The 24759-nt window shown below is 41.4% G+C and overlaps 1 protein-coding gene and 2 pseudogenes across 6 annotated transcripts in view; 1 reads left to right on the plus strand and 2 right to left on the minus strand.

Moving 5' to 3' along the window:
• Positions 1-24759, minus strand: part of CCNB3 (cyclin B3) — a 90055-nt gene that overhangs the window by 7857 nt on the left and 57439 nt on the right. For 3 of the 6 annotated variants that reach the window (XR_012026458.1, XM_072816706.1, XM_072816705.1), the window contains exons 10-12: positions 24012-24161; positions 20610-20740; positions 20272-20385 (exon numbers count right to left, since the gene is read on the minus strand). Coding sequence is in view for 5 of the 6 variants with exons in the window: in XM_072816706.1 (XP_072672807.1) it covers positions 20313-20385; positions 20610-20740; positions 24012-24161 (354 nt within the window). In the remaining variant the exon portion in view is untranslated. Of the gene's footprint in view, positions 1-20073; positions 20386-20609; positions 20741-24011; positions 24162-24759 lie in introns of those variants that run through there. The other 3 variants (XM_072816707.1, XM_072816708.1, XM_072816703.1) reach the window with 1 other exon arrangement.
• LOC140628527 (ubiquitin-conjugating enzyme E2 N-like) lies at positions 6519-6998 on the plus strand (annotated as a pseudogene).
• LOC140627490 (RNA-binding protein 3 pseudogene) lies at positions 13063-14003 on the minus strand (annotated as a pseudogene).

The following is a 24759-nucleotide window of genomic DNA, read 5'->3' on the forward strand; positions in this document are numbered from 1 at the left end:
GGCCCTGGACTTTGTGTCTTGGGAGGTTTTCCATGACTGCTTCAATTTCCTTCCTGGTTAGTGGCCTGTTCAGGTTTGCTATTTCTTCCTGTTGCAATTTTGGCAGTATGTCGTTTTCCAGAAATGTGTCATTTCTTCTAGATTGCTTAATTTATTGGCGTATAGCTGCTCATAATATGTTTTTAAAATCGTTTGTATTTCCTTGGTATTGGTTGTGATCTCTCTTTTTACATTCGTGATTTTATTAATTTGAGTCTTTTCTCTTTTTTTCTTTTTTCTCTATTTTTTTTTAATAAAGCTGGCTAATGGTTTATCTATCTTATTAATTCTTTCAAAGAACCAACTCCTGGTTTTGTTGATCTGTTCTACAGTTCTGGTCTCTATCTCATTGAGTTCTGCCCAAATCTTTATTAGCTTTCTCCTTCTGCTTGGTGTAGGTTATATTTGCTGTTCTTTCTCCAGTTCTTTTAGGTGCAAGGTTAGCTTGTGTATTTGAGTATTCTCCAATTTTTTGAAGGATGCTTCTATTGCAATGTATTTCCCTCATAGGACTGCTTTTGCTGTATCCCAAAGACTTTGGACAGTTGTACCTTTATTCTCATTAGTTTCCAGGAATCTTTATAATTCTTCTCTAATTTCCTGGTTGACCCTTTCTTCTTTTAGCTGGATGCTCTTTAACCTCCACGTGTTTGAGTTTATTTCAAATTTCTTCTTATGATTGAGTTCAAGTTTCAAAGTATTATGGTCCGAAAATATGCAGGGACAATCCTAATCTTTTGGTATCAGTTGAGACCTGATTTGTGACCCAGTATGTGGTCTATTCTGGAGAAAGTTCCTTGTGCACCTGAAAAGAATGTGTATTCAGTTGCGTTTGGATGTAAAGTTTTGTAAATATCTGTGAAATCCATCTGGCCCAGTGTATCATTTAAAGCTCTTGTTTCTTTGGAGATGTTGTGCTTAGAAGGTCTGTCATTTGCTGAATGTGTTGAAGTCTCCCAGTATTAGTGTATTATTATCTAAGTATGTCTTTACTTTGGTTATTAATTGATTGATATACTTGGCAGCTCCCACATTAGGGGTATAAATATTCATGATTGTTAGGTCCTCTTGTTAGATAGATCCTTTCAGTATGATATAGTGTCCCTCTTTATCTCTAATTACTGTCTTTGAGATAACCTTTAATTTATCTGATATGAGGATTGCTACCCCTGCTTTCTTTTGAGGACCCTTTGAATGGTAATGGTTCTCCATCCTTTCATCTTCAAGCTGGAGGTGTCCTTAGGTCTAAAATGAGTCTCTTGTAGACTGCAAATAGATGGGTCTTGCTTTTTTATCCAGTCTGAAACCCTGCGTCTTTTGATGGGATCATTAAGCCCATTCACGTTCAGAGTTACTATTGAAAGATATGAATTTAGTGTCATCATAATACCTATACAGTCCCTGTTTTTGTGGGTTCTTTGGGCTTTCTCTTTCTTTTACAGGTGCCCCCTTAATATTTCTTGCAGAGCTGGTTTGGTGGTCAGTTTCTATCTGTCTTGGAAGCTCTTTATCTCTCCTTCTATTCTGAATGAGAACCTTGCTGGATAAAGTATTCTTGGCTGCATGTTCTCATTTAATACCTGAATATATCTTGCCAGCCCTTTCTGGCCTGCCAGGTCTCTGTGGAGAGGTCTGCTGTTAATGTAATATTTCTCCCCATATAAGTTCGGGATCTCTTGTCTCTTGCTGCTTTACGGATTTTCTCTTTATCTTTGGAATTTGCAATTTTCACGATTAAATGTCGAGGTGTTGTTGGTTTTTATTGCTTTTAGGGAGGGATCCCTCTACCTCCTGGATCTGAATGCCTGTTTCCTTCCCCAAATTGGGGAAGTTCTCAGGTATGATTTGTTCAAATATGCTTTCTGGTCCTCTGTCCCTTTTAGCGCCCTCTGGAACCCCAATTATACGCAGATTTTTTTCCTTCTAAGGCTGTCATTTATTTCCCTTTACCTTTTCTCATCATCTTTTGTTTTTCTCTTTTTTCCTCAGCTTCCTTCCTTGCCATCAACTTGTCTTCTATATCACTCACTCTTTCTTGTACCTCATCAACCCTCATCATTAGGACCTCCAGTTTGGATTGCATCTCATTTAATTGATTTTTAATTTCGGCCTGATTACATCTAAATTCTGCAGTCATGATGTCTCTTGAATCCTTTATGCTTTTTTCTAGAGCCACCAGTAGCTTTATAATTGTGCTTCTGAATTGGCTTTCTGACATCGAATTGTAATCCAAATTCTATAACTCTGTGGGCGAGACTACTGTTTCTGATTCTTTTGTGGCGAGTTATTCTTTCTAGTCATTTTGCTCAATGCAGACTGGCTAAAAAACTAGTTGTACTTAAAAAAAAAGGAAGACAAAAAAAAAAAAGAAGGGAAAAAGCAGGGGTATCCTCTGGTTCTATATACTGTATGTCCCTTGAGTTTTCCAGCACTGTGTGGTCAAGAACTTGCTCTTCCCCTATCTTTCCAGCTGGTCTTCTGGGGGAGGGCCCTGCTGTGCTGATTCTCAGGTGTGTGCACCTGGGGGAGTTGCCCTGCCTACTGCCAGGTGCACAGCTCAGTGGGAGCTGTTTATCCTGTGAGACCCCTGACCCCCCCCCCCCCCCCCGCTCAGTCCCAGGCACAGGGTGACACCAGGAGGAACAACAACACTGGCGGCGGCCAGCCTTCCAGCTCTGGAGTCAGTTCCTGCAATAACTACTACAGTCTCCCAGTCCACACTGGCCTGGATGCTCCTGGGCGTGGGTGTGCTGATCTGCACAGTTTGGGGGCGCCGGGCGGCAGTAGCTCCTTGCTGTCCTGGGCCCTCCTCTCCTCTACCTGTCCCGGGGGAGCACAGAATCCTGGGCTATCTCCCCCAGCGCCCTGAGATCTGGGGTCTGTGCTGCTGGAATCGTACTCCTTGGGGACGTGGCTCCCAAAGGCAGCAGGGCGCAGCCCCCTCTGTCTGGAGCACCAGCCTGACCCGCTGTCTTCTCCTCAAATCCCCACGGGGTGCGCTCTCCAGCCCTTTACCAAGCTCTGCCCACAGTCTGTGGTGCGCTGTCCCCTGGGGTGCACTTCCTCTATTAGTGACTGCAGGAAACTGGAGGCTCCACTGCCCCTCCTGTGATCCTGCCTGAGTTCCCTGCTAAGTACCTTTCCGTCTGGGAAGAATCCGGTACGAATTTTTAAAGTTCCTGCTTCTCCAGGGCTGGGCTTTCCTGTCCTGGGAGGCTCTAGCCCCCTGGCCTTAGCCCGGCCCCTCGCAGGGCCCCTCCCCCACTGGATTCTTTTTTATTTTTTTTCCCCGCCTTCCTACCTTGTTGGAAGCGCAAACTCTTCTCTCTGTAGCATTCCAGCTGTTCTCTCTTTAAATCTCAGGTCGAATTCTTAGGTTTTCAGGATGATTTGAAAGTTATATAGGTAAGTTGGTGGGGCCAGGTAACTTGGGGACCCTACTCTTCCACCCCCTTGGCCCGCCCCTCCGAGTCTTTGTATTTTAATATTTGTTCCAAGGGTGTTTGCAATTGTTTGTTTTTTAATAGTAGCTGATTTAAAGTCTTTGTCAGATAATTGCAATATTCATCACCTCTTGTAATTGATATCTGTTGTCTTTGCCATGTAAGTGAGATACACACGGTTCTTTGTATGCCTGTTAATTCCAGAGTATTTCCTGGATATTTTGACTATGACATTATAAAACCCTAGGACTTGCTTAAATTGTATGGAAAAACATGTGTTTTCCTTAGCAGTCAATCTGATTAGGTTCACGCCACACATTCCCACTAGCCTTCTGTGGGCTCATGGTCCAATGTCAGTTCAGTTTTCAAAACTTTTGCAGTGTTCTTCAGCTTTGCCTAGGGTATGTGTGTCACTAAGTGGTCGGTCAACTCAGTTCTCAAATTCTTTGGTATGCTAATTAGGATCTGATCAATTCATACACAGATTAGTGGCACATACCCAGAAGCTCATAAAAAAGAAAAATAAGAACTTTGAGGGGCATGTGGGTGGCTCAGTCAGTTAAGCATCCAACTCTTTGTTTCAGCCCAGTTCTTGATCTCAGGGTCCTGGGTGATTGCACCCTGCATTGGGCTCTATGCTCAGTGTGGAGTCTGGGATTCTCAATCTCTCTCTCCCTCTGCCCCTCCCCCCACTCATGCTCTTTCTCTAAAATAAATACAATATTTAAAAAAAATAAAAGACAGAGGAACCCGGGTGGCTCAGTGTTTGAGGGTCTGCCTTCGGCTCATGGAATGATCCCGGGGTCCTGGGATGGAGTCCCACATCAGGCTCCCTAAGGGGAGCCTACTTCTCCCTCTCCCTGTGTCTCTGCCTCTCTCTGTGTGACTCTCATGAAAAAATAAATAAAATCTTTTTAAAAAAATTATTTGCAAAGAAAAAAAAAGGAAAGTTGTTTGAAAATCTCTAAAAAAACAAACAAACAAACAAACTTTGAGGTCACCTTCCTGAGCACAACCTCTCCCCAGTACTATCCAATTCTTGGGACTTTCTTTCAGTCTTGTGGTCAGAAACTGTTCACTTCTGCAATTGTGCCACCTCTGAAGACAAACAGTGGAAGGACAGAGATATTAAAAAGCAACAGTGTGTGGCTCTACTCACTGCGACCACAGCTGCATCAAATAATAATTAAGGGTCATCTCTCTAAGACTATTCGTTCCTGAAGGTACCCATTGCAAGTATAATTGCTGTCACTGCATAGTTGCCTAGGGATTGGGATGTGAGAAAAGAGATAAATAAGGAAAAACATGGGGGATTTCTGCCCCCTCATTTTCGAAGCCAGAACTAGAGAATTCTCTTGGAGTTCTCTGTATTATAGTGCTCACTTCCAGGTTTTCAGCTCCTTAAGTTCAGATTGGAGAGTCTGAGAGCAGGAAAAGTAGAAATTCTCCACTGGTTTGCTGGTTGCTCAAACTTTGATCTTCTCCAATCTGCCTTAAGCTGCTTATTTTTCAGAATTCTCAAATAGCTGTGCCATGCACTCTATCCAGATTTTATGATTGCATTCACTGAGAGACAAAGAGTAGCAGTCACATAACCATGTTACCCAGAACTATAATCAAGAATTGAATTTTAAATAAATCATTCTGGTCATTGTATGGGAGGGTGAATTTGAAGGGAGTAAAACTAAAGATAGGCAGACCAGTTAGAAAAGTCCCATAAGTAACCCAAGCAAAAGATAAGATCTCAAACCTGGGCAGTGGTAGTAGACATTATAATGAAAATGCCAATTCAAGAAATAGTTAGGAGGTAAAGTTGGCAAGGCTTAATAAGGTCATCTTTTGTGTAAGGCCATAATCAAAACATGTAAGCATAAGCAAGAAATTGAAAGTGATCAAGACTGATGGCTCTATTAAAAAATACTTAGGAATAAATATAACAACAGAAATATAAGATAAAAAAAGGCCATACTATGATAACTATAAAATATTGTTGAAAAAAATTAAAGACCTAAATAAAAGACATACCATGTTATAATTAAATCCCTAACAGGTTGTTGTTTTGTTTTGTTTTTCATAATGCAATTGTCTGACTTAAACACATTGCTAGTCCCCCCACCCCCTCCATCTCTCCTTGGTGGATTTTGATAACTGATCATTTAGGCCAATTTTTTCTCTTCTCTTACTGTTTTTTTTTCTCTTCCCATACTTTAAATTCTTGCTTTTAGGTTTTAAATTCACCAATAAGGAATGAGCCCACAAAACCCTATGTTCCTCCCCTCAAGCTCAACAGAAGCAGAACCCTAGTCCTGGGTGTGCAAGCACTCTCTTTCCTTCTCCATCTTCCCCCACCATTACTAGATCTTGCTGTGTGCCTCTACATGGGCTATGTAATTTCCAGAACTTGTAAGTAATAACCCTTTTCTCAGAATTTCCTGATGGTTACTGCTAAGGGCAACTTGCAATCATAGTAAGAACCACAGAGATCAGAGCTGGTCCAGCCACAACACAGGTTATCAACAGGCTGAGACTGGCACAAAATATGTTTTTATAGATATAGTATGATTAAGATGGCAATACTCCTTAAATTGGCCTACAAATTGAATGCAATTGCTATGAAAATCCCAGCTTTCTTTTCAGAAATTGACAAGCTGATGTGAAAATTCATTTAGAAACGCATAGCCAAAATAATCTTGAAATAGAGAAGCAAAGTGGGAGAACTCACAATTTCCTGATTTCAAAACTTACTAGAAAGCTATAATAATCAAGATGGTGTGGTACTGGCATAAGGATAAACATATAGGTAAACAGAATAGAATTGAGAACCCAAAAATAAGCTCTCACATTTATAGTCAATTAGTCTTCAACAAGGGTGCCAAGATAATTAAATCAAATTAAATCAAAAAACAGTGCTAGAGCAACTGAATATCCACAAGAAAATGAAGTTGGACACCTACATATCACCATATATAAAAATTAATTTAAAATAGATTAAGACTTGACTCGTGCGTGAGGCAAGAGGAGCCAGAGTCAGAGATCAGAGGCCGAACTCAGGATCTGACAAGATGGCCGGGCTGCCCTGCAGGATTATCAAGGAAACCCAGCGTTTGCTGGCAGAACCAGTTCCTGGCATTAAAGCAGAACCAGATGAGAGCAATGCCCATTATTTTCTTGTGGTCATTGCAGGCCCCTAGGATTCCCCCCTTGAGGGAGGGACTTTTAAACGAACTATTCCTTCCAGAAGAATACCTGATGGCAGCCCCTCAAGTACGTTTCATGACCAAAATTTATCATCCTAACGTAGACAAGTTGGGAAGAATATGTTTAGATATTTTGATAGATAAGTGGTCCCCAGCACTGCAGATCTGCACAGTTCTGCTATAGATCCAGGCTTTGTTAAGTGCTCCCAATCCAGATGATCCATTAGCAAATGATGTAGCGGGGCAATGGGAGAACAAAGAAGCCCAAGCCTTAGAAATAGCTTGAGCATGGACTAGGCTATATGCCGTGAATATTTAAAATTAATCCAATCATCAAGTGTGCATCGCTTCTCCTGTTCTGCCAAGACTTCTTCCTTTTTTGTTTGCATTTAATGGACACAGTCTTAGAAACATTACAGAATAAAAGCCCAGACATCTTCAGTCCTTTGGTGATTAAATGCACATTAGCGGGCAGCCGAGGTAGCTCAGCGGTTTAGCGCGCCGCCTCCAGCCCAGGGCCTGATCCTGGAGACCCCGGATCAAGTCCCTCGTCGCCTCCCTGCATGGAGTCTGCTTCTCCCTCTGCCTGTGTTTCTGACTCTCTCTCTCTCTCTCTCTCTCTCTCTCGAACAGAATCTTAAAAAAATAAATGCACATTAGCAAATCTATGTCTTGTCCTGATTCACTGTTGTAAAGCATGAGTAGAGGCTAGAAGTACCATCTGGATTGTTGTGAAACGTTTAAAAGCAGTGGCCCCTCTCTGCTTTTATTCATTTTGCCCATCATGGTTTAAGTATAAAGCACTGGGAATGAAGGTAGTTGTCAGGGTCAGCTGCAGAGGTATGGGTGTTTTTTTTTTTTTTTTTTGAGGGGGAGAGGTAGTTTTAATTTTATGGGCTCCTTTCCCCCTTTTTATTGGTGATCTAATTGCATCGGTTAAAAGCAGCTAACCAGTTCTTTAGAATATGCTCTCTAGCCAAGTCTAAATTTATTTAGATGCTGTAGATGGACAAGCTTGATTGTTTGAACCAAACGGAACAGTAAACAAACATCACAGCCCTCACTAATAACATCGTGACTTTGCTGTCAAGTGTAGAATCCTTCCTTCAAGAAAAAGCTTGTGACCATTTTGTATGGCTTGTCTGGAAACTTATGTAAATCTTATGTTTTAGTAAAATATTTTTTGTTATTCTAAAAAATAAAAATAAATAAAATAGATTAAGACTTAAATGAAAGAGTTAAACTATAAAACTCCTAGACAAAATCATGTGGATAAATCTTCATGACCTTGAACTAGGCAATGTTTTTTAAGATGTGACACAAAAGCAAAAATATCCCAAAAAATAGATAAATTTGACTTTATCAAAATTAAAAACTCCTATGTTACAAATAGCACTATCAAGATTGTCTTGTGAAAAGACAATCCATAGAATCAGAGAAAATATTTGCAAATCATATCTATGATCCAGAATATATGAAGAATTCTTACCATTCAGTAATAAAGACACAAATAATTAAAGATGTGCAAAGAATGTGAATAGACATCTCTCCAAAGAAGATAAACAAATGGCAAATAAGCACATTAAAAAAAACTGCTAGACATTATTTGCCATCAAGGAAATGGAAATCAAAACCATAGTAAGATACTACACTTCACACCCACTAGGATGGCTATAATTAAAAAAACAGATAATACCAAGTGTTGGAAAGAATGTAGAGAAATTAGAACCCTCATACACTGCTCATAGGGATGTAAAATAGCACATAATCCAGCAATTCCACTCCTAAGTATATTCACAAGAGAAACAAAAACATATGTCCACACAAAACCTTGTTCATGAATACTCATAGCACAATTACACATAATAGCAAAAAAGTGGGGAAAAACAGATTTCTATCAACTGATGACTAAATAAAATATTGTATATTCATACAATGGGATATCATTCAGCAATAAATAAAAGGAAATTAAGGACTGACACTCACTACAACATGGATAAACCTTGAAAACATGCCAAGAGAAAGAAGCCAGACACAAAAGGCTACACATTGTATGATTTGGTTTATGTGAAGTGTCCAAAATAGGCAAATTTATAGAGACAGAAAAATTAGTGGTTGCCTAGGGTTGGGGGTGGGGGAATGTATAGGATTGGGGTTAACTGCTAATGGCACGGGGTTTCTTTATGGGGTGATGAAAATGTTCCAAAATTAGATTATGGCTGCAGATGTACAACTCTGTGAATATACCAAAAACTATTGAATTGTACACTTTAAATTGGTGAATTGCATGATATGTGAATAAAACGGTTATATAAGGTTACAAAGAAAACCAATTACACTGATTTAGAGTCATCCAAATATAAAAACAAATTCTTGAATTCTTGACAAAGAATATGATGTGCTTCTTTAATAAAAGAACAAAAAATAAGATCCAGGTCTAATAGCTATCTTAATTTTGAAGTAGTGATAAGTGTAAAATAAATTCTGAGACATGCAGATGACACAACAAAAATGATTAATGGTTCTATTATCACTTATCAAGAACAGAGTTGAAAAAAAAAAAGAACAGAGTTGAAAAAAGGTGAGGGAGAGGAATAATCAAATCAATTCATTTTTAACTCCAATGAAGCTCCTGAATTAAAAAGCATGTGTAAGATGCTTCCTTTCAGTGAGGCTGGAATTTGCAAGAAGGATTCAAGCCTAGCGCTTTTAGTATGTTTATGCAAAGTTGGCTATACAAAGTGAATCACTGCCAGGCAACTTAGACCTCTGGCCTTACCCTTTACTCACCCTGCAAAGTAGTGGAATGAGGCAGGAGGGAACCCAGGGATATCTGGTCACCAAGGCAAAGCAAGTTTGGAGGGGAATGGGAAACTGACACAAGGAGAAAGAAAGCACTAAGAGATCTAAGGGCTCAGAGTGCTCTCCCTTCTGTCCCCAACCACAACAGGAAATGTGATCAGACTAGCAAGGAGAAGCTGGGACTAGAAGTGGGGAAGTATTTTCCCCAAGAGCTCTCCACTGACTGTCCCCTCTACCAGCTTCCCACCCTCAGGACTGATATTCAAAACATGTGACAAGTAATGACAAATGAGCACAGATCAATCACAACTGCCAGTCATTGTACTCAAATAGAGTCCTAGAGGTCTCCTGCTGTGACATTACTTACTTCAGTTACTAGATTGTGGGGAGGTTCCAGCTGTCTTAGAGGCATGATTAAAGGCAGTGGCTCTTTATCAACTGGCACAGAGTAAATGTAACCCCTCTGTTAACAACTAAGATAGCTGTACCAGTACACATAACCCCAGACGTAGGATAGGGAGAGAGAGTAGAACTTCCTTAAGGTGTTATGAATGAACACTGGGCAAATTACTGATGTTCACATTCGTGGGACATCTCACTGATATCACAGGTGGAAATGTCTCCTCTTTTTAAATTATTTTTTTTTATTTTTTTTATTTATTTATGATAGTCACACAGAGAGAGAGAGAGAGGCAGAGACATAGGCAGAGGGAGAAGCAGGCTACATGCACCGGTAGCCCGATGTGGGATTCAATCCCGGGTCTCCAGGATCATGCCCTGGGCCAAAGGCAGGTGCTAAACCGCTGCGCCACCCAAGGATCCCTAAATTATTTTTTATTAGAGTTCAATTTGCCAACATATAGCATAATACCCAGTGCTCATCCACCAAGTGCCCCCCTCAGTGCCTGTCACCCCAACACCACACCCACCTCCCTTTCACCACCCCTTGTTCATTTCCCAGAGTTAGGTGCTCTCATTTTTTCGTCACCCTCACTTATATTTTCACTCATTTTCTATCCTTTCCCTCTATCCCTTTCACTAATTTTTTATATTCTCCAAATGAATGAGACCATCTGATGTTTGTCCTTTTCCGATTGACTTATTTCACTCAGCATAATACCCTCCAGTTCCAACCACTTCGAAGCAAATGGGGGATATTTGTCGTTTCTAAAGACTAAGTAATATTCCAGTGTATACATAAACCACATCTTCTTTATCCATTCATCTTTCGATGGACACCGAGGCTCCTTCTACAGTTTGGCTATTGTGGACATTGCTGCTAGAAACATCAGGGTGCAGGTGTCCCGGCAATTCACTGCATCTGTATATTTGGGGTAAATCCCCAGCAGTGCAATTGCTAGGTCGTAGGGCAGATCTATTTTTTACTCCTTGAGGAACCTCCACACAGTTTTCCAGAGTGGCTGCACCAGTTCACATTCCCACCAACAGTACAAGAGGGTTCCCCTTTCTCCACATCCTCTCCAACATTTGTTGTTTCCTGCCTTGTTAATGTTCACCATTCTCACTGGTGTGAGGTGTTATCTCATTGTGGTTTTGATTTGGAGTTCCCTGATGGCCAGTGATGCGGAGCATTTTCTCACGTGCTTGTGGGCCATGTCTATGTCTTCCTCTGAGATTTCTGTTCATGTCTTTTGCCCATTTCATGGTTGGATTTTTTTTTTTTTTTTTTGGATTTTTTTTCTTGGGTGTTCAGTTTAATAAGTTCTTTATAGATCTTGGATACTAGCCCTTTATCTGATAGGTCATTTGCAAATATCTTCTCCCATTCTGTAGGTAGTCTTTTAGTTTTGTTGACTGTTTCTTTGGCTGTGCAAAAGTTTATCTTGATGAAGTCCCAATAATTCATTTTTGCTTTGTTTCTCTTGCCTTCATGGATGTATCTCACAAGAAGTTGCTGTGGCCAAGTGCAAAAGGGGTTTTGCCTGTGTTCTCCTCTAGAACTTTGAAGGAATCTTGTCTCACATTTAGATCTTTCATCCATTTTGAGTTTATCTTTGTGTATGGTGTAAGAGAATGCTCTAGTGTCATTCTTCTGCATGTGGCTGTCCAAATTTCCGAAAAGCATTTAGTGAAGAGACTGTCTTTTTTTTCAGTGGATAGTCTTTCCTGCTTTGTCTAATATTGGTTGGCCATAAAGTTGAGGGTCCACTTCTGGGTTCTCTATTCTGTTCCATTGATCTATGTGTCTGTTTTTGTGCCAGTACCACACTGTCTTGATGACCACAGCTTTGTAGTACAACCTGAAATCTGGCATTGTGATGCCCCCAGATATGGTTTTCTTTTTCAATATTCCCCTGGTTATTCGGGGTCTTTTCTGATTCCACACAAATCTTAAGATGATTTGTTCCAACTCTATGAAGAAAGTCTATGGTATTTTGATAGGGATTGCATTAAATGGGTAAATTGCCCTGGGCAACATTGACATTTTCACAACATTAATTCTTCCAATCCATGAGCATGGAATATTTTTCCATCTCTGTGTCTTCCTCCATTTCTTTCAGAAGTGTTCTGCAGTTTTGAGGATATAGATCCTTTACCTCCTTGGTTAGGTTTATTCCTAGGTATTTTATGCTTTTAGGTACAATTGTATATGGGATTGACTCCTTAGTTTCTCTTTCTTCAGTCTCATTATTAGTGTATAGAACTGCCACTGACTTCTGGGCATTGGTTTTGTATCCTGCCACACTGCCAAATTGCTGTAGGAGTTCTAGCAATCTTGGGGTGGAGTCTTTTGGGTTTTCTATGTACAGTATCATGTCATCTGCAGAGAGGGAGAGTTTGACTTCTTCTTTGCCAATTTGAATGCCTTTTATTTCTTTTTGTTGCCTGATTGCTGAGGCTAGGACTTCTAGTCCTATGTTGAATAGTAGTGGTGAGAGTGGACATCCCTGTCGTGTTCCTGATCTTAGGGGAAAGGTCCCAGTATTTCCCCATTGAGAATGATATTTGTTGTGGGCTTTTCGTAGATGGCTTTTAAGATGCTGAGGAATGTTCCCTTTATTCCCACAGTCTGAAGAGTTCTGATCAGGAATGGATGCTGTATTTTGTCAAATGCTTTCTCTGCATCTATTGAGAGGATCACATGACTCTTGTTTTTTCTCTTGTTGATATGATCAATCACATTGATTGCTTTACCAGTGTTGAACCAGCCTTGCATCCCGGGGATAAATCCCACTTGGTCGTAGTGAATAATCTTCTTTTTTTTTTTTTTTTTATGTTTCAACTTTTTAATCAACTCCGTGAAGAATATCCTAAAATGCTAAATGAGACAACAGATTTTTTTTCTTCCAGTACTAAAAAATACATTCACAAATATTTTTAAGAAACTTCTGTATACTCAGGGTGGTAACCTTGAATTAAAAAAAAAAAAAAAAAGAAAACCGCCTCTAATCGTGTCAATGATTTCTTTTATTTGCATTTGGAAATTGCTTCCTAATGATGATAAAAGCCTAATCACATTAGGCTTTTAAATGTCCCTAAATGCACATTATTTGTTTTTAAAGCAGTCTGAACAAACATTTTTTTTTTTTTGCCACAACCAGTAATCCTGAGAGCCCAAACTGAAAAACAGGTTGAGGAAAAATACCCAGCATCTGCAATGTCCCAGGATTAGTATTTAAATGGGAGAAAATTTTAGAAATCAAATGGAGCTTTCTCTAAAATGTCTCTATAACAAACTACTTCTGGAGCTCAGTTAAAAAATAGAACTTGATGTACTAGAACAGATGTGTCAGTGCAGCTCCAAAAATCTTTATAAATACAGCCATTTGGAAGGATGATCCTGGATCAGAAGTTTTATTCCTTGTGTATCTACTTTAGGTGCACATGCCTCATCTCAGTTGTCATAATTGTCTCTGTAATTTCCTCCTGAGTAGTGGTCAAAACTATCCTGGCTTCTGCCACCTTAGTCTCTGGACCTTCCATATCCATATCCTCCAGGTTGACTGTCATATCTGCCACTCCCATAGCCCTGGTCCCCACCACCTCTAGAGTAGCTGCGACCACGCCCATGGGCCCTAAAGGCACACCCTCTAGTTCCCCTGGCCAACTTGCCCGCGTGATCCACACGGATCTGGCGACCATCCAGAGACTCTCCATTCATGGGTCTCATGGCATCTGAGGCATGCTCTGGATTGGTGAAGGTGATGAAACAAAAACCCCGGGATCGTTGAGTCTCCCGGTCCTTGACAACAACCACCTCAGAGATAGGACCGAAGCTGCTGAAGTGGTCTTCCAAAGCCTGCTCATTGGTGTTGAAGTTCAACCCTCCCAAGAAAAGCATCCCTTCTTCAGAAGACATGGCAGTGAACTCGAGTACTGCAAATCAAGCAAAAAGCTCAGAACAGCAATCAAAGAGAAGCAGAGAGACTGGGGGTGAATAATCTTGTTAATGTACTGTTGGATCCTATTGGCTAGTATCTTCTTGATACTTGAAATCTTTGAAGGATTTCAAACACGTGGAGGTTAAGGACCATCCGGCTAAAAGATGAAAGGGTCAACCAGGAAATTAGAGAAGAATTAAAAAGATTCATGGGGGGATCCCTGGGTGGCGCAGGGGTTTAGCGCCTGCCTTTGGCCCAGGGCGCAATCCTGGAGACCCGGGATCGAATCCTACATTGGGCTCCCGGTGCATGGAGCCTGCTTCTCCCTCTGCCTATGTCTCTGCCTGCCTCTCTCTCTCTCTCTCTCTCTCTGCGACTATCATAAATAAAAGATAAAAAATAAAAATTAAAAAAATAATAAAAAAATAAAAAGATTCATGGAAACTAATGAAAATGAAGATACAACCATTCAAAATCTTTGGAATACAGCAAAAGCAGTCCTAAAAGGGAAATACATCGCAATACAAGCATCCCTCCAAAAACTGGAAAGAACTCAAATACAAAAGCTAACCTTACACCTAAAGGAGCTAGAGAAAAAACAGCAAATAGTTCCTACACCCAACAGAAGACAGTTAATAAAGATTCGAGCAGAACTCGACGAAATAGAGACCAGAAGAACTGTGGAACAGATCAACAGAACCAGGAGTTGGTTCTTTGAAAGAATTAATAAGATAGATAAACCATTAGCCAGCCTTATTAAAAAGAAGGGATAGAAGACTCAAATTAATAAAATCATGAATGAGAAAGGAGAGAGAACGACCAACACCAAGGAAATGCAAACAATTTTAAAAACATACTATGAGCACCTATATGCCAATAATTTAGGCAATATAAAGAAATAGATACATTTCTGGAAAACCACAAACTACCAAAACTGGAAGAGGAAGAAATAGAAAATCTGAACATGCTGATAACCAGGGAGGAAATTGAAGCAGTAATCAAAAACCTCCCAAGACACAAGAGTCCAGGGCCAGATACTTCCCAGGGGAATTCTATCAAACGTTTAAAGAAACAATACCTATTCTACTAAAGCTATTCTGAAAGATAGAAAGACATGGAATATTTCCAAACTCATTTTATGAGGCCAGCATCACCTTAACTCCAAAACCAGACAAAGATCCCACCAAAAAGAAAAATTATAGACCAATATCCCTGATGAACACAGATGCAAAAATTCACAAGATACTAGCCAATAGGATCCAACAATACATTAAGAGGATTATTCACCATGACCAAGTGGGATTTATCCCTGGGATGCAAGGCTGGTTCATCACTCATAAAGCTATCAATGTGATTGATCATATCAACAAGAGAAAAAACAAGAACCATATGATCCTCTCAGTAGATGCAGAGAAAGCATTTGACAAAATACAGCATCCATTTCTGATCAAAACTCTTCAGAGTGAAAAAAAATAAAAAATAAATAAAAAAATTAAAAACTCTTCAGAGTGTAGGCATAGAGGGAACATTCCTCAGCATCTTAAAAGCCATCTACAAAAAGCCCACAGCAAATATCATTCTCAATGGGGAAACCCTGGGAGTCTCCCCTAAGATCAGAAAGAAGACAGGGATGTACACTCTCACCACTGCTATTCAACATAGGACTAGAAGTCCTAGCCTCAGCAATCAGGCAACAAAAAGGAACAAAAGGCATTCAAATTGGTAAAGAAGAAGTCAAACTCTCTCTCTTCGCAGGTGACATGATACTGTACATAGAAAACCCAAAAGACTCCACCCCAAGATTGTTAGAACTCCTACAGCAATTCGGCAGTGTGGCAGGATACAAAAATCAATGCCCAGAAGTCAGTGGCATTTCTATACACCAACAATGAGCCTGAAGAAAGAGAAATTAAGGAGTCAATCCCATTTACAATTGCACCCAAAAGCATAAGATACCTAGGAATAAGCTTAACCAAAGAGATAAAGGATCTATACCCTAAAAACTACAGAACACTTCTGAAAGAAATTGAGGAAGACACAAAGAGATGGAGAAATATTCCATGCTCATGGATTGGAAGAATTAATATTGTGAAAATGTCAATGTTACCCAGGGCAATTTACATGTTTAATGCAATCTCTAGGGCAGCCCCGGTGGCTCAGTGGTTTAGCGCCGCCTGCAGCCCAGGGCATGATCCTGGAGACCCTAATCGAGTCCCACGTCGGGCTCCCTGCATGGAACCTGCTTCTCCCTCTGTCTCTCTCTCTCTCTCTCTCTCTGTGTGTCTCTATGAATAAATAATGCAATCCCTATCAAAGTACCATGGACATTCTTCAGAGAGTTGGAACAAATTATTTTAAGATTTGTGTGGAATCCGAAAAGACCCCGAATAGCCAGGGGAATATTAAAAAAAAAAACCATATCTGGGGGCATCACAATGCCAGATTTCAGGTTGTACTACAAAGCTGTGGTCATCAAGACAGTGTGGTACTGGTACTAAAACAGACACATAGATCAATGGAACAGAATAGAGAATCCAGAAGTGGACCCTCAGCTTTATGGTTAACTAATTTTTTACAAAGAGGAAGGACTGTCCACTGGAAAAAAGACAGTCTCTTCAATAAATGGTGCTGGGAAAATTGGACAGCCACATGCAGAAGATTGAAACTAGACCACTCTCTTGCACCATACGCAAAGATAAACTCAAAATGGATGAAAGATCTAAATGTGAGACAAGATTCCACCAAAATCCTAGAGGAGAACACAGGCAAAACCCTTTTTGAACTTGGCCACAGTAACTTCCTGCAAGATACATCCATGAAGGCAAGAGAAACAAAAGCAAAAAGTTCTATAAAGAACTTATGAAACTCAACAGCAAAGAAACAAACAATCCAATCATGAAATGGGCAAAAGACATGAACAGAAATCTCACAGAGGGAGACATCGACATGGCCCACAGGCACGTGAGAAAATGCTCCGCATCACTTGCCATCAGGGAAATACAAATCAAAACCACAATGAGATACCACCTCACACCAGTGAGAATGGGGAAAATTAACAAGGCAGGAAACCACAAATGTTGGAGAGGATGCGGAGAAAAGGGAACCCTCTTGCCCTGTTGGTGGGAATGTGAACTGGTGCAGCCACTCTGGAAAACTGTGTGGAGGTTCCTCAAAGTTAAAAAAAGATCTGCCCTACGACCTAGCAATTGCACTGCTGGGGATTTACCCCAAAGATACAGATGCAGTGAAACACCAGGACACCTGCACCCCAATGTTTATAGCAGCAATGTCCACAATAGCCAAACTGTAGAAGGAGCCTCGGTGTCCATCGAAAGATGAATGGATAAAGAAAATGTGGTCTATGCATACAATGGAATATTACTCAGCCATTAGAAATGACAAATACCCACCATTTGCTTCAACGTGGATAGAACTGGAGGGTATTATGCTGAGTGAAATAAGTCAATTGGAGAAGGACAAACATTATATGGTCTCATTCATTTGGGGAATATAAATAATAGTGAAAGGGAATAGAAGGGGAAAGGAGAAAAAATGAGTGGGAAGTATCAGAAAGGGAGACAGAACATGAGAGACTCCTAACTCTGGGAAATGAACTAGGGGTGGTGAAGGGGAGGTGGGCAGGGGGTGGGGGTGACCGGGTGACAGGCACTGAGGGGGGCACTTGATGGGATGAGGACTGGGTTTTATTCTATATGTTGGCAAATTGAACCCCAGTAAAAATAAATTTATAAAAAAATTTAAAAAAAAGATTTTTGCAGAGCTCGTTTGGTGGTCACATATTCTTTTAGTTTCTATCTTGGAAGCTCTTTATCTCTTTTTCTATTCTGAATGAGAGCCTTGCTGGATAAAGTATTCTTGGCTGCATGTTCTTCTCATTTAGGACCCTGAATATATCCTGCCAGCCCTTTCTGGCCTGCCAGGTCTCTGTGGAGACGTCTGCTATTAACCTAATACTTCTCCCCATAAAGGTTATGGATCTCTTGTCTCTTGCTGCTTTAAGGATCTTCTCTTTATTTTTGGAATTTGCAAGTTTCACGATTAAATGTTGAGGTGTTGAAGGATTTTGGCTGATTTTAGGCGGGGGGGGATCTATCTCCTGGATCTGAATGCCTGTTTCCCTCCCCAAGTTAGGGAAGTTCTCAGCTATGATTTGTTCAAAAACACTTTCTGGTCCTCTGTCCCTTTTGTCACCCTCTGGAACCCCATTTAAGCATAGATTTTTCCTTCTGGGGCTGTCATTTATTTCCCTTAACCTATCCTCATGATATTTTTTTTTCTCTTTTTTCCTCAGCTTCCTTCCTTGCCATCAACTTGTCTTCTATGTCACTCACTTGTCCTTCTACCTTGTTAATCCTCATCGTTAGGACCTCCAGTTTGGATTGCATCTCATTTAATTGATTTTTAATTTCGGCCTGATTAGATCTAAATTCTGCAGTCATGAAGTCTCTTGAATCCTTTATGCTTTTTTCTAGAGCCACCAATAGCTTTATAATTGTGCTTCTGAGTTGGCTTTCTGACCTTGAATTGTAATCCAAATTTTGTAACTCTGGTAGAGAGTACTGTTTCTGATTCTTTCTTTTATGGTGAGTTTTTCCTTCTACTCATTTTGCTCAGTGCAGAGTGGCTAAAAACATGTTGTACTGAAAAAAGGAGAAAAAGAGAAAACAAAAGGGGTGGGGAAGAAACAGAAAACAAAAAACAAGGAGGGTATCCTCTGATTTCATATACTCTAAATCCCTTGACTTCCCCTGGAACTTTCAAGCGCTGCTTGGTCAATAACTTGCTTTTCCCATGTCCTTCCAGCTGGTCTTCTGGGGGAGGGTCCTGCTGTGCTGATTCTCAGGTGTGTGCACCTGGGGGAGCTGCTCAGCCCCCGCAAGGTGAACGGCTCAGTGGGAGCTGTTTATCCTGTGAGGCACCTGGTCCCTCATGGCCCTGCTCAGTCCCAGGTACAAGGTGACACCAGGAGGAACAACAGTGGCAGCGTTCAGCTTTCCAGCTCTGGAGTCAGCTTCTGCAGTAACTACTGCAGTTCCCAGTCCACAGGTTCCTGGATGCTCCTGGGGCAGGGGCCGCCAATCTGCACAGCTTGGGGCCACCTGGCAGCAGGAGTGTCCTTGCTGCCCTGTGTCCTCCTGGCCTCCGCCTGTCCTGGGGGGAGCGCTGGATCCTGGCTGTGTTCCCAAGCACCCTGGGCTCCAGGACCTGCACCGCTGGAATCCCGCTCCCCGGTCCACGCAGCCCCCTCTGCACGGAGCCACAGTCTGAGCTGCTCCCGGGGCCCAGCTGGGTGCACATTCCAGCCCTTTAGGGAGCTCAGCCGGCAGTGTGTGGCGAGCTCTCCCCCAAGGCACAGTTCCTCTGTTAGTGCCCCTGGGAGCCTGTGGGCATCCCTGCCCCTCCTGGGATCCTGCCTGAGTTCCCTGCGAACGCCTTTCTGTACGGGAAGATTGGTAAAGTTTCTGCTTCTCTGGGACGGGGCTTTCTCATCCTGGAGTCTCTCGCTGCCTGGCCTTAGCTTGGCTCCTTGCGGGGCCCCTCCCCCTTGGATGCTTTTTATTTCTTTATTTTTTCCCGTCTTCATACCTTGATAGAAGCGAGAACTCTTCTCACTGGAGCATTCCAGCTCTTCTCTCTTTAAATCTCAGGCCGTATTCGTAGGTTTTCAGGATGATTTGAAAGTTATCTAGGTTGGTGGGGACAGTTGACTTGGGGACCCTACTCTTCCGCCATCTTGCCCTGCCTCAGAAATATCTCCTCTTGACAGAAAATAAGGTCCAAAAGAGATTCTGGCATGCTACTCCAAGCAGCTTTCCAAACTTAGACTCTAGAAAGCTGCCTAATTATGAAAGTAGAGCCATATTGGGGTTAAAAATCCTAATTCTCTGTTTGTCATCCAGGAAGAAACAAAGAAAGCCAAAAACCTGATATACGGACCAAGGGTATTAGCCCACACTCCCAGCTGCCCCAGATCTGAACACTGAGGCCTGTCTGCCCAGTAGGGCTCTATCTCTTCGAACTGGGCACCAAGGTCCCCCCGCCACCAAAGGATCCTCCTTATACAGACTCATCCTTCAATTCACACCCTAATTCAATTCTTCTTCTCATGAAGAGAAAGTCTCTCAACCAGAGAAGGAAATTGGATAACTTAGATCCTTGAGGCACAGGGTAAAAAACATCCCTGGGCTATGCATGGAGCTCCTGAACAGTAAGAGGGGAGGGGAACCATTTTAACAACAAACATTAATTTTTTTATTAAATTTCACTTAAATACTATAATAATTTCTTTTCTTTCATAAAAAACTTAAATATTTATAAGATTATCAATATGAGAAAAGACAAATAAAAGAGTAAAAATAAAGAACAGTGATCAAAAGAGAAATTCAAAGAGAATAAATAACAGCTTATTTAAATGCCTGACTGGACCTGGTGGTTGCTGCCAGAGTGCCAGATCCTCAGCCTCAGAATTAGCAGTAGTTCAAAATCTCCTCTAGCTTCAACATGTCCAAGGGAGGAATTTTGGTGACTTCGAAGAAGACCCTGCAAAAGAAAGAGGGGGGTGTGCTTAGTGTAAAATAGGCCAAAGAAAAGAGACTCCACGGAACAAGTGGGACACAAGGCTCTTGTTTTCCTATCTTGGTTTAACCCAAAAGCAGAAAGTAAGGTGAACAGTACTGAATCTTTCTTTTTCCTTACATGAGGCTAGTCTGCGCCTCCCCCATGGCTGAGCACAAACCCATCCTCAACTGGAGCTTGGTACTTACTGGTGAGAATACTTGGAATACACAGTCTTGAGCTTATTGGAAGGACGCAATGTCAGCAGGATGTTTAGCTGCTTGACCAAGGGGTGAAGATCAGAGGTCTTATAGCCACTGTAATACTCCAGGGCAGGAACCTGGAAGAAGCAACACGAACAGTGACTTTCACCACAGGAAGCAGATCCTTCCTCCGTCTCTACTATCCCAAGTCCAAACTCTTCCTATACATGGTACAGGCAGAGAAGAAAGTCAAGCATTTCAAAAACACATACAGCACAAGTATAGAGCACCCTCCTAGAAGACTTGGCTCTAGCTGCAAACTAATGGTATGGCTACCCATATGTATGTAGGTACCATAGTACCAGCTGGATATTAGCCCTGGTTGTAGGTATTCATGTAAGCTGAAATCCACTAAATAATCTAAGGAACACAACTGACTTTGTAATTTACTCACTCTCAGGTCAAGAGCCAATGGCCAGGCAAACCTCAAAACAAACTTAAGATCCCAAGTCAACAGACAACAGGAATTGAAGGCAGCTCCTCTTCTCAAGCTCTAAGAGTTATCATTCCATGCATTTATTTTCTCATTCAGTCTTAAGGGCGCCTATTATGGGGCAGAAATGATACAGCAGAATGTTTGAGAGCAAAGGCTCCAGGGGCAAATGGCTTGGGTTCAAATTTTAGCTCCACCAACAGCATGGGGTTGAGCCCATTATTAACTTCTTGGTGCCCCAGTTTCCCTCTATGCCAAATGGGGATAATTATAGTAATGGCATCATAGGATTAAATGAGTTAAGGTATGCAAGGCACACAGAACAGAGCCTAGCACAAAATAAGTACCCAAACAATGCTAGCTAGGATTATTATTATTACCAAGCCCTGTGCGTATAGGCTGCTGTGAATACAAAGATGACTAAGGCCCCTTCCCCTTTAAGGAATATGTAGTGAGGGAGACAGACATGCGCACAGAGAATTACAGAATGTGTGGGAAGGTCTACGATGGAAGTGCAAGCCCAAATGTCTACCTGAAATTGGGAATGAGAGTTAACAAGCCCACCAGTTTGGATCCCTTCATCTTTTACATGCCCCCTTAGACACTTCTACAGGAATCCCAGTGTTCTACCAGGTATTGTTTAGAATTCACTGCCATAGGTAAAGGGTAATCTTTGGCAGGCTGAGCAGGGGAGTAACACATGGGGTAACATATTATATTGGGTGTGTCAAATAAGATTAATGGCCCCATTGTCACCGCACAGCAGGCCCCAAGTGCTTCATCTTAAGTATTATGAAAGCCTACTCACTGGTGTTCCCACTTTTATACTAACTCTCATTTAATTCACCTCTTATACTGCTATACCAGTGCTATTTCCAAAACACACAAAGACAAGGTCACTCCCCTGCCTCAAAACCTTCCAATGCCTTAATATAAAGTAGGTCTCTCTACTCGGCATCAAAGATCTCTCACAATCTGACTACACTATACCATACTGGTCTCATCTCTCACCACTCCCTATTAATATACCCTCTGCTCTATCTATAGGAAGTGTCACATTCTGCCCCCCAATACATCACATTCCTCTCATTGCCTTCACATCTTGTCAATTATCATTCCCTCTACCTAAAATGTCTTCTCTTACAGGTTCCTATACATCTTTCAAGACCCAACTCAAAAGTCACCTCCTCTGTGAAGCCCTTCTTATCTATAGAAGCAGTACACATATAGCATAGAGGACTATGGGGTCATACTACTGGGTTCAGATTGGGACTGACACTTAGCCAATACTGTCTGGCACAACCATGTCAAGTATTAAAACACAGAAATATTTCTACAAGTAGTTTGCTGCCCTGAGTCTCTTAGTTGTTCCCCTGAGAACCTATCACATTTCCCTAGGATCCAAAGATCAAAGCCTGGCACAGCATGGGGCGTCTAGGGCTAGAGTTCCAAAGCTGTGGCCACATCAATTCTGATTATACGATAGGCATACAATTTAAACACTACTCCTAATCCCCAAAGACTAGCTCTGCCTCTCATTAGCAAAATATGGGAAGTTATTTCTTATTTGTAAAGTAGGAGTAATAGTACTGATCTTATAAAGATTAAATGAGTTAATACACAGGGTGCTTAGATCACTGTCTAAGCACTGAATAAATGCTAGCCATTTTTTCCCTTTTCATTATCATCACTGCGATTGACTGAATGCTTTCCCTGTCCCAAGACACTTCAGTATGACTTGTCCAAGTTCACACAACTGTTGATAGGAGTCTTTCTCGGTACACAGAGGTTTTCCCAACAGTAGTGGCTGCTGGATTTCTAGGCTGGAGTGAGTTTTATTTGCACTGGGGAAGGAGGCTTTAGGGGCCTTCCTCTTCAGAGAAGACCACTATACTATACCTCTGAGTTGCCCATTATACACATGGACATTTGCTTTCACAACTTTGTTCTCCGGTACTGTGTTTCTCAAATTCTGTTCCAATGAGCTCTCTTGGGGGGAGTGGGGGGGGGCAACTTTGCTGGGAGGACTGCAAGGGGCAGGGGCAAAATGGGGTCAGGTAAGAAGGCAGCCCATCCCACTGCCTACTGCAACCAGAATTATTCCATAGTCATCTGTTTTCTGATACTGGACTTTCAAGTAAGCTTTTTTAGGAACAAAGCTTTACTGTGACTAAGAAAAATAAAATTATTAAAAACCATTGCTGTAAAAACCCTTCAGGCAGCCAGGCTCCTAACACGTTGAGATGTCAAAGAATTTATAACTATGGGTACATGCCAATTTTATCACCAAGCTTCCCATGACCCTAACTTTACACCTTTCTCCTGAATTTACCCTGTGTTTTCTTGCTTTTAACTGAAGTACTGGTAACATACAATACTACATTAGTTTCAGGTGTATAACATAGTGATTCAGCATTTATATACATTACAAAATGTGCTCGCCATAAGTGTAGTCAACATCTGTCACCATACAACATTATAATGTTACTGACTATACTACCTATGCTGTACTTTGTGTCCCCAAGACATACTTACTTTGTAACCAGAAATTTATACCTTTTAATGCTCTTCAACTATTTCACCCATTCCTCTACCTCCTCTTCTCACCAGTTTGTTCTCCATATTTATGAATCTGCATCTGTTTTTTTGTTTTAGATCCCACATATAAGTGACATAAAACAGTATTTGCCTTTCTCTAACATATTTCACATAGTATAATACCTTCTAGGTCCATCCATGTTGTCACAAATGGTAAGATTTTATTCTTTTTTATAGCTAAGTAATATTCCTCTCTGTGTGTGTGTGTGTGTGTGTGTGTGTATACCACATCTTTATTCATTCATCTATCAATCCACACTTAGGTTGCTGACTCTGTGCTTTTAAATCTCTACCCCATGCCCCCAAAAAGTGTTTACCCAGTATCTGAGCTTCATCATGTAGAGGGCCAGGAGGAAGGAGCCAGCAGCTAGCTTGGAAGCCCTCTCCTGGACATAGTCGTATTCTTGCAGAGTCATCTCACAGATGAAGCGGGACAAAGTCAGTGTCTTCATGCTGGCATGCAGACACTAAAGGTAGCAAGAAGACTGGCTCAGCAATCAATTCAGAAAAGCAGCACCAAGCAGAAGATCCCCTGTACTCACACTCTCCAGTTATCCCACACCTCAGGCCTAAATTTACCTCTCCAGCTACCATGATTCACATTAAGGACCCCACCCCCCGAAGCACAGAACCTTTAGGCCGGGGATTCTGAAATTGGCCAATAGGATTTCCTACCTTTAGAGTTTTTAACCAAATTATCCATTGTCCTTGCGGTACCCTCCCCCACCTCCTCTTTCTTTGCAAGTGATCCTTTGAAGAGCCAAAGCCCAACTGTAACTTTGCATGTGGCTCCACCCTAGAAAATATCACATGCTTCAAAGGAATTTTCCTTTTCTTGTTTGAATCTTTTTTTAAAAATGATAACCTATAACACATACGTAGAGAAAAGTACACCCATGTACTTGTAGAATACATAATTATAAAGTGACCTCCCCTGTAACCAATACTCAGATGAAGGAAGAGAACCTTACCAGCATCTCCCCCAAACTTCCCACATGTCCCTTCCTACCAAAGAATCTTCTCCGCACCCCCCCCCATGCTGCCTTCACCTCAGAACTTAAAGAC

Source organism: Canis lupus, chromosome X (assembly GCF_048164855.1).
Source record: "Canis lupus baileyi chromosome X, mCanLup2.hap1, whole genome shotgun sequence".
Taxonomy (NCBI): domain Eukaryota; kingdom Metazoa; phylum Chordata; class Mammalia; order Carnivora; family Canidae; genus Canis; species Canis lupus.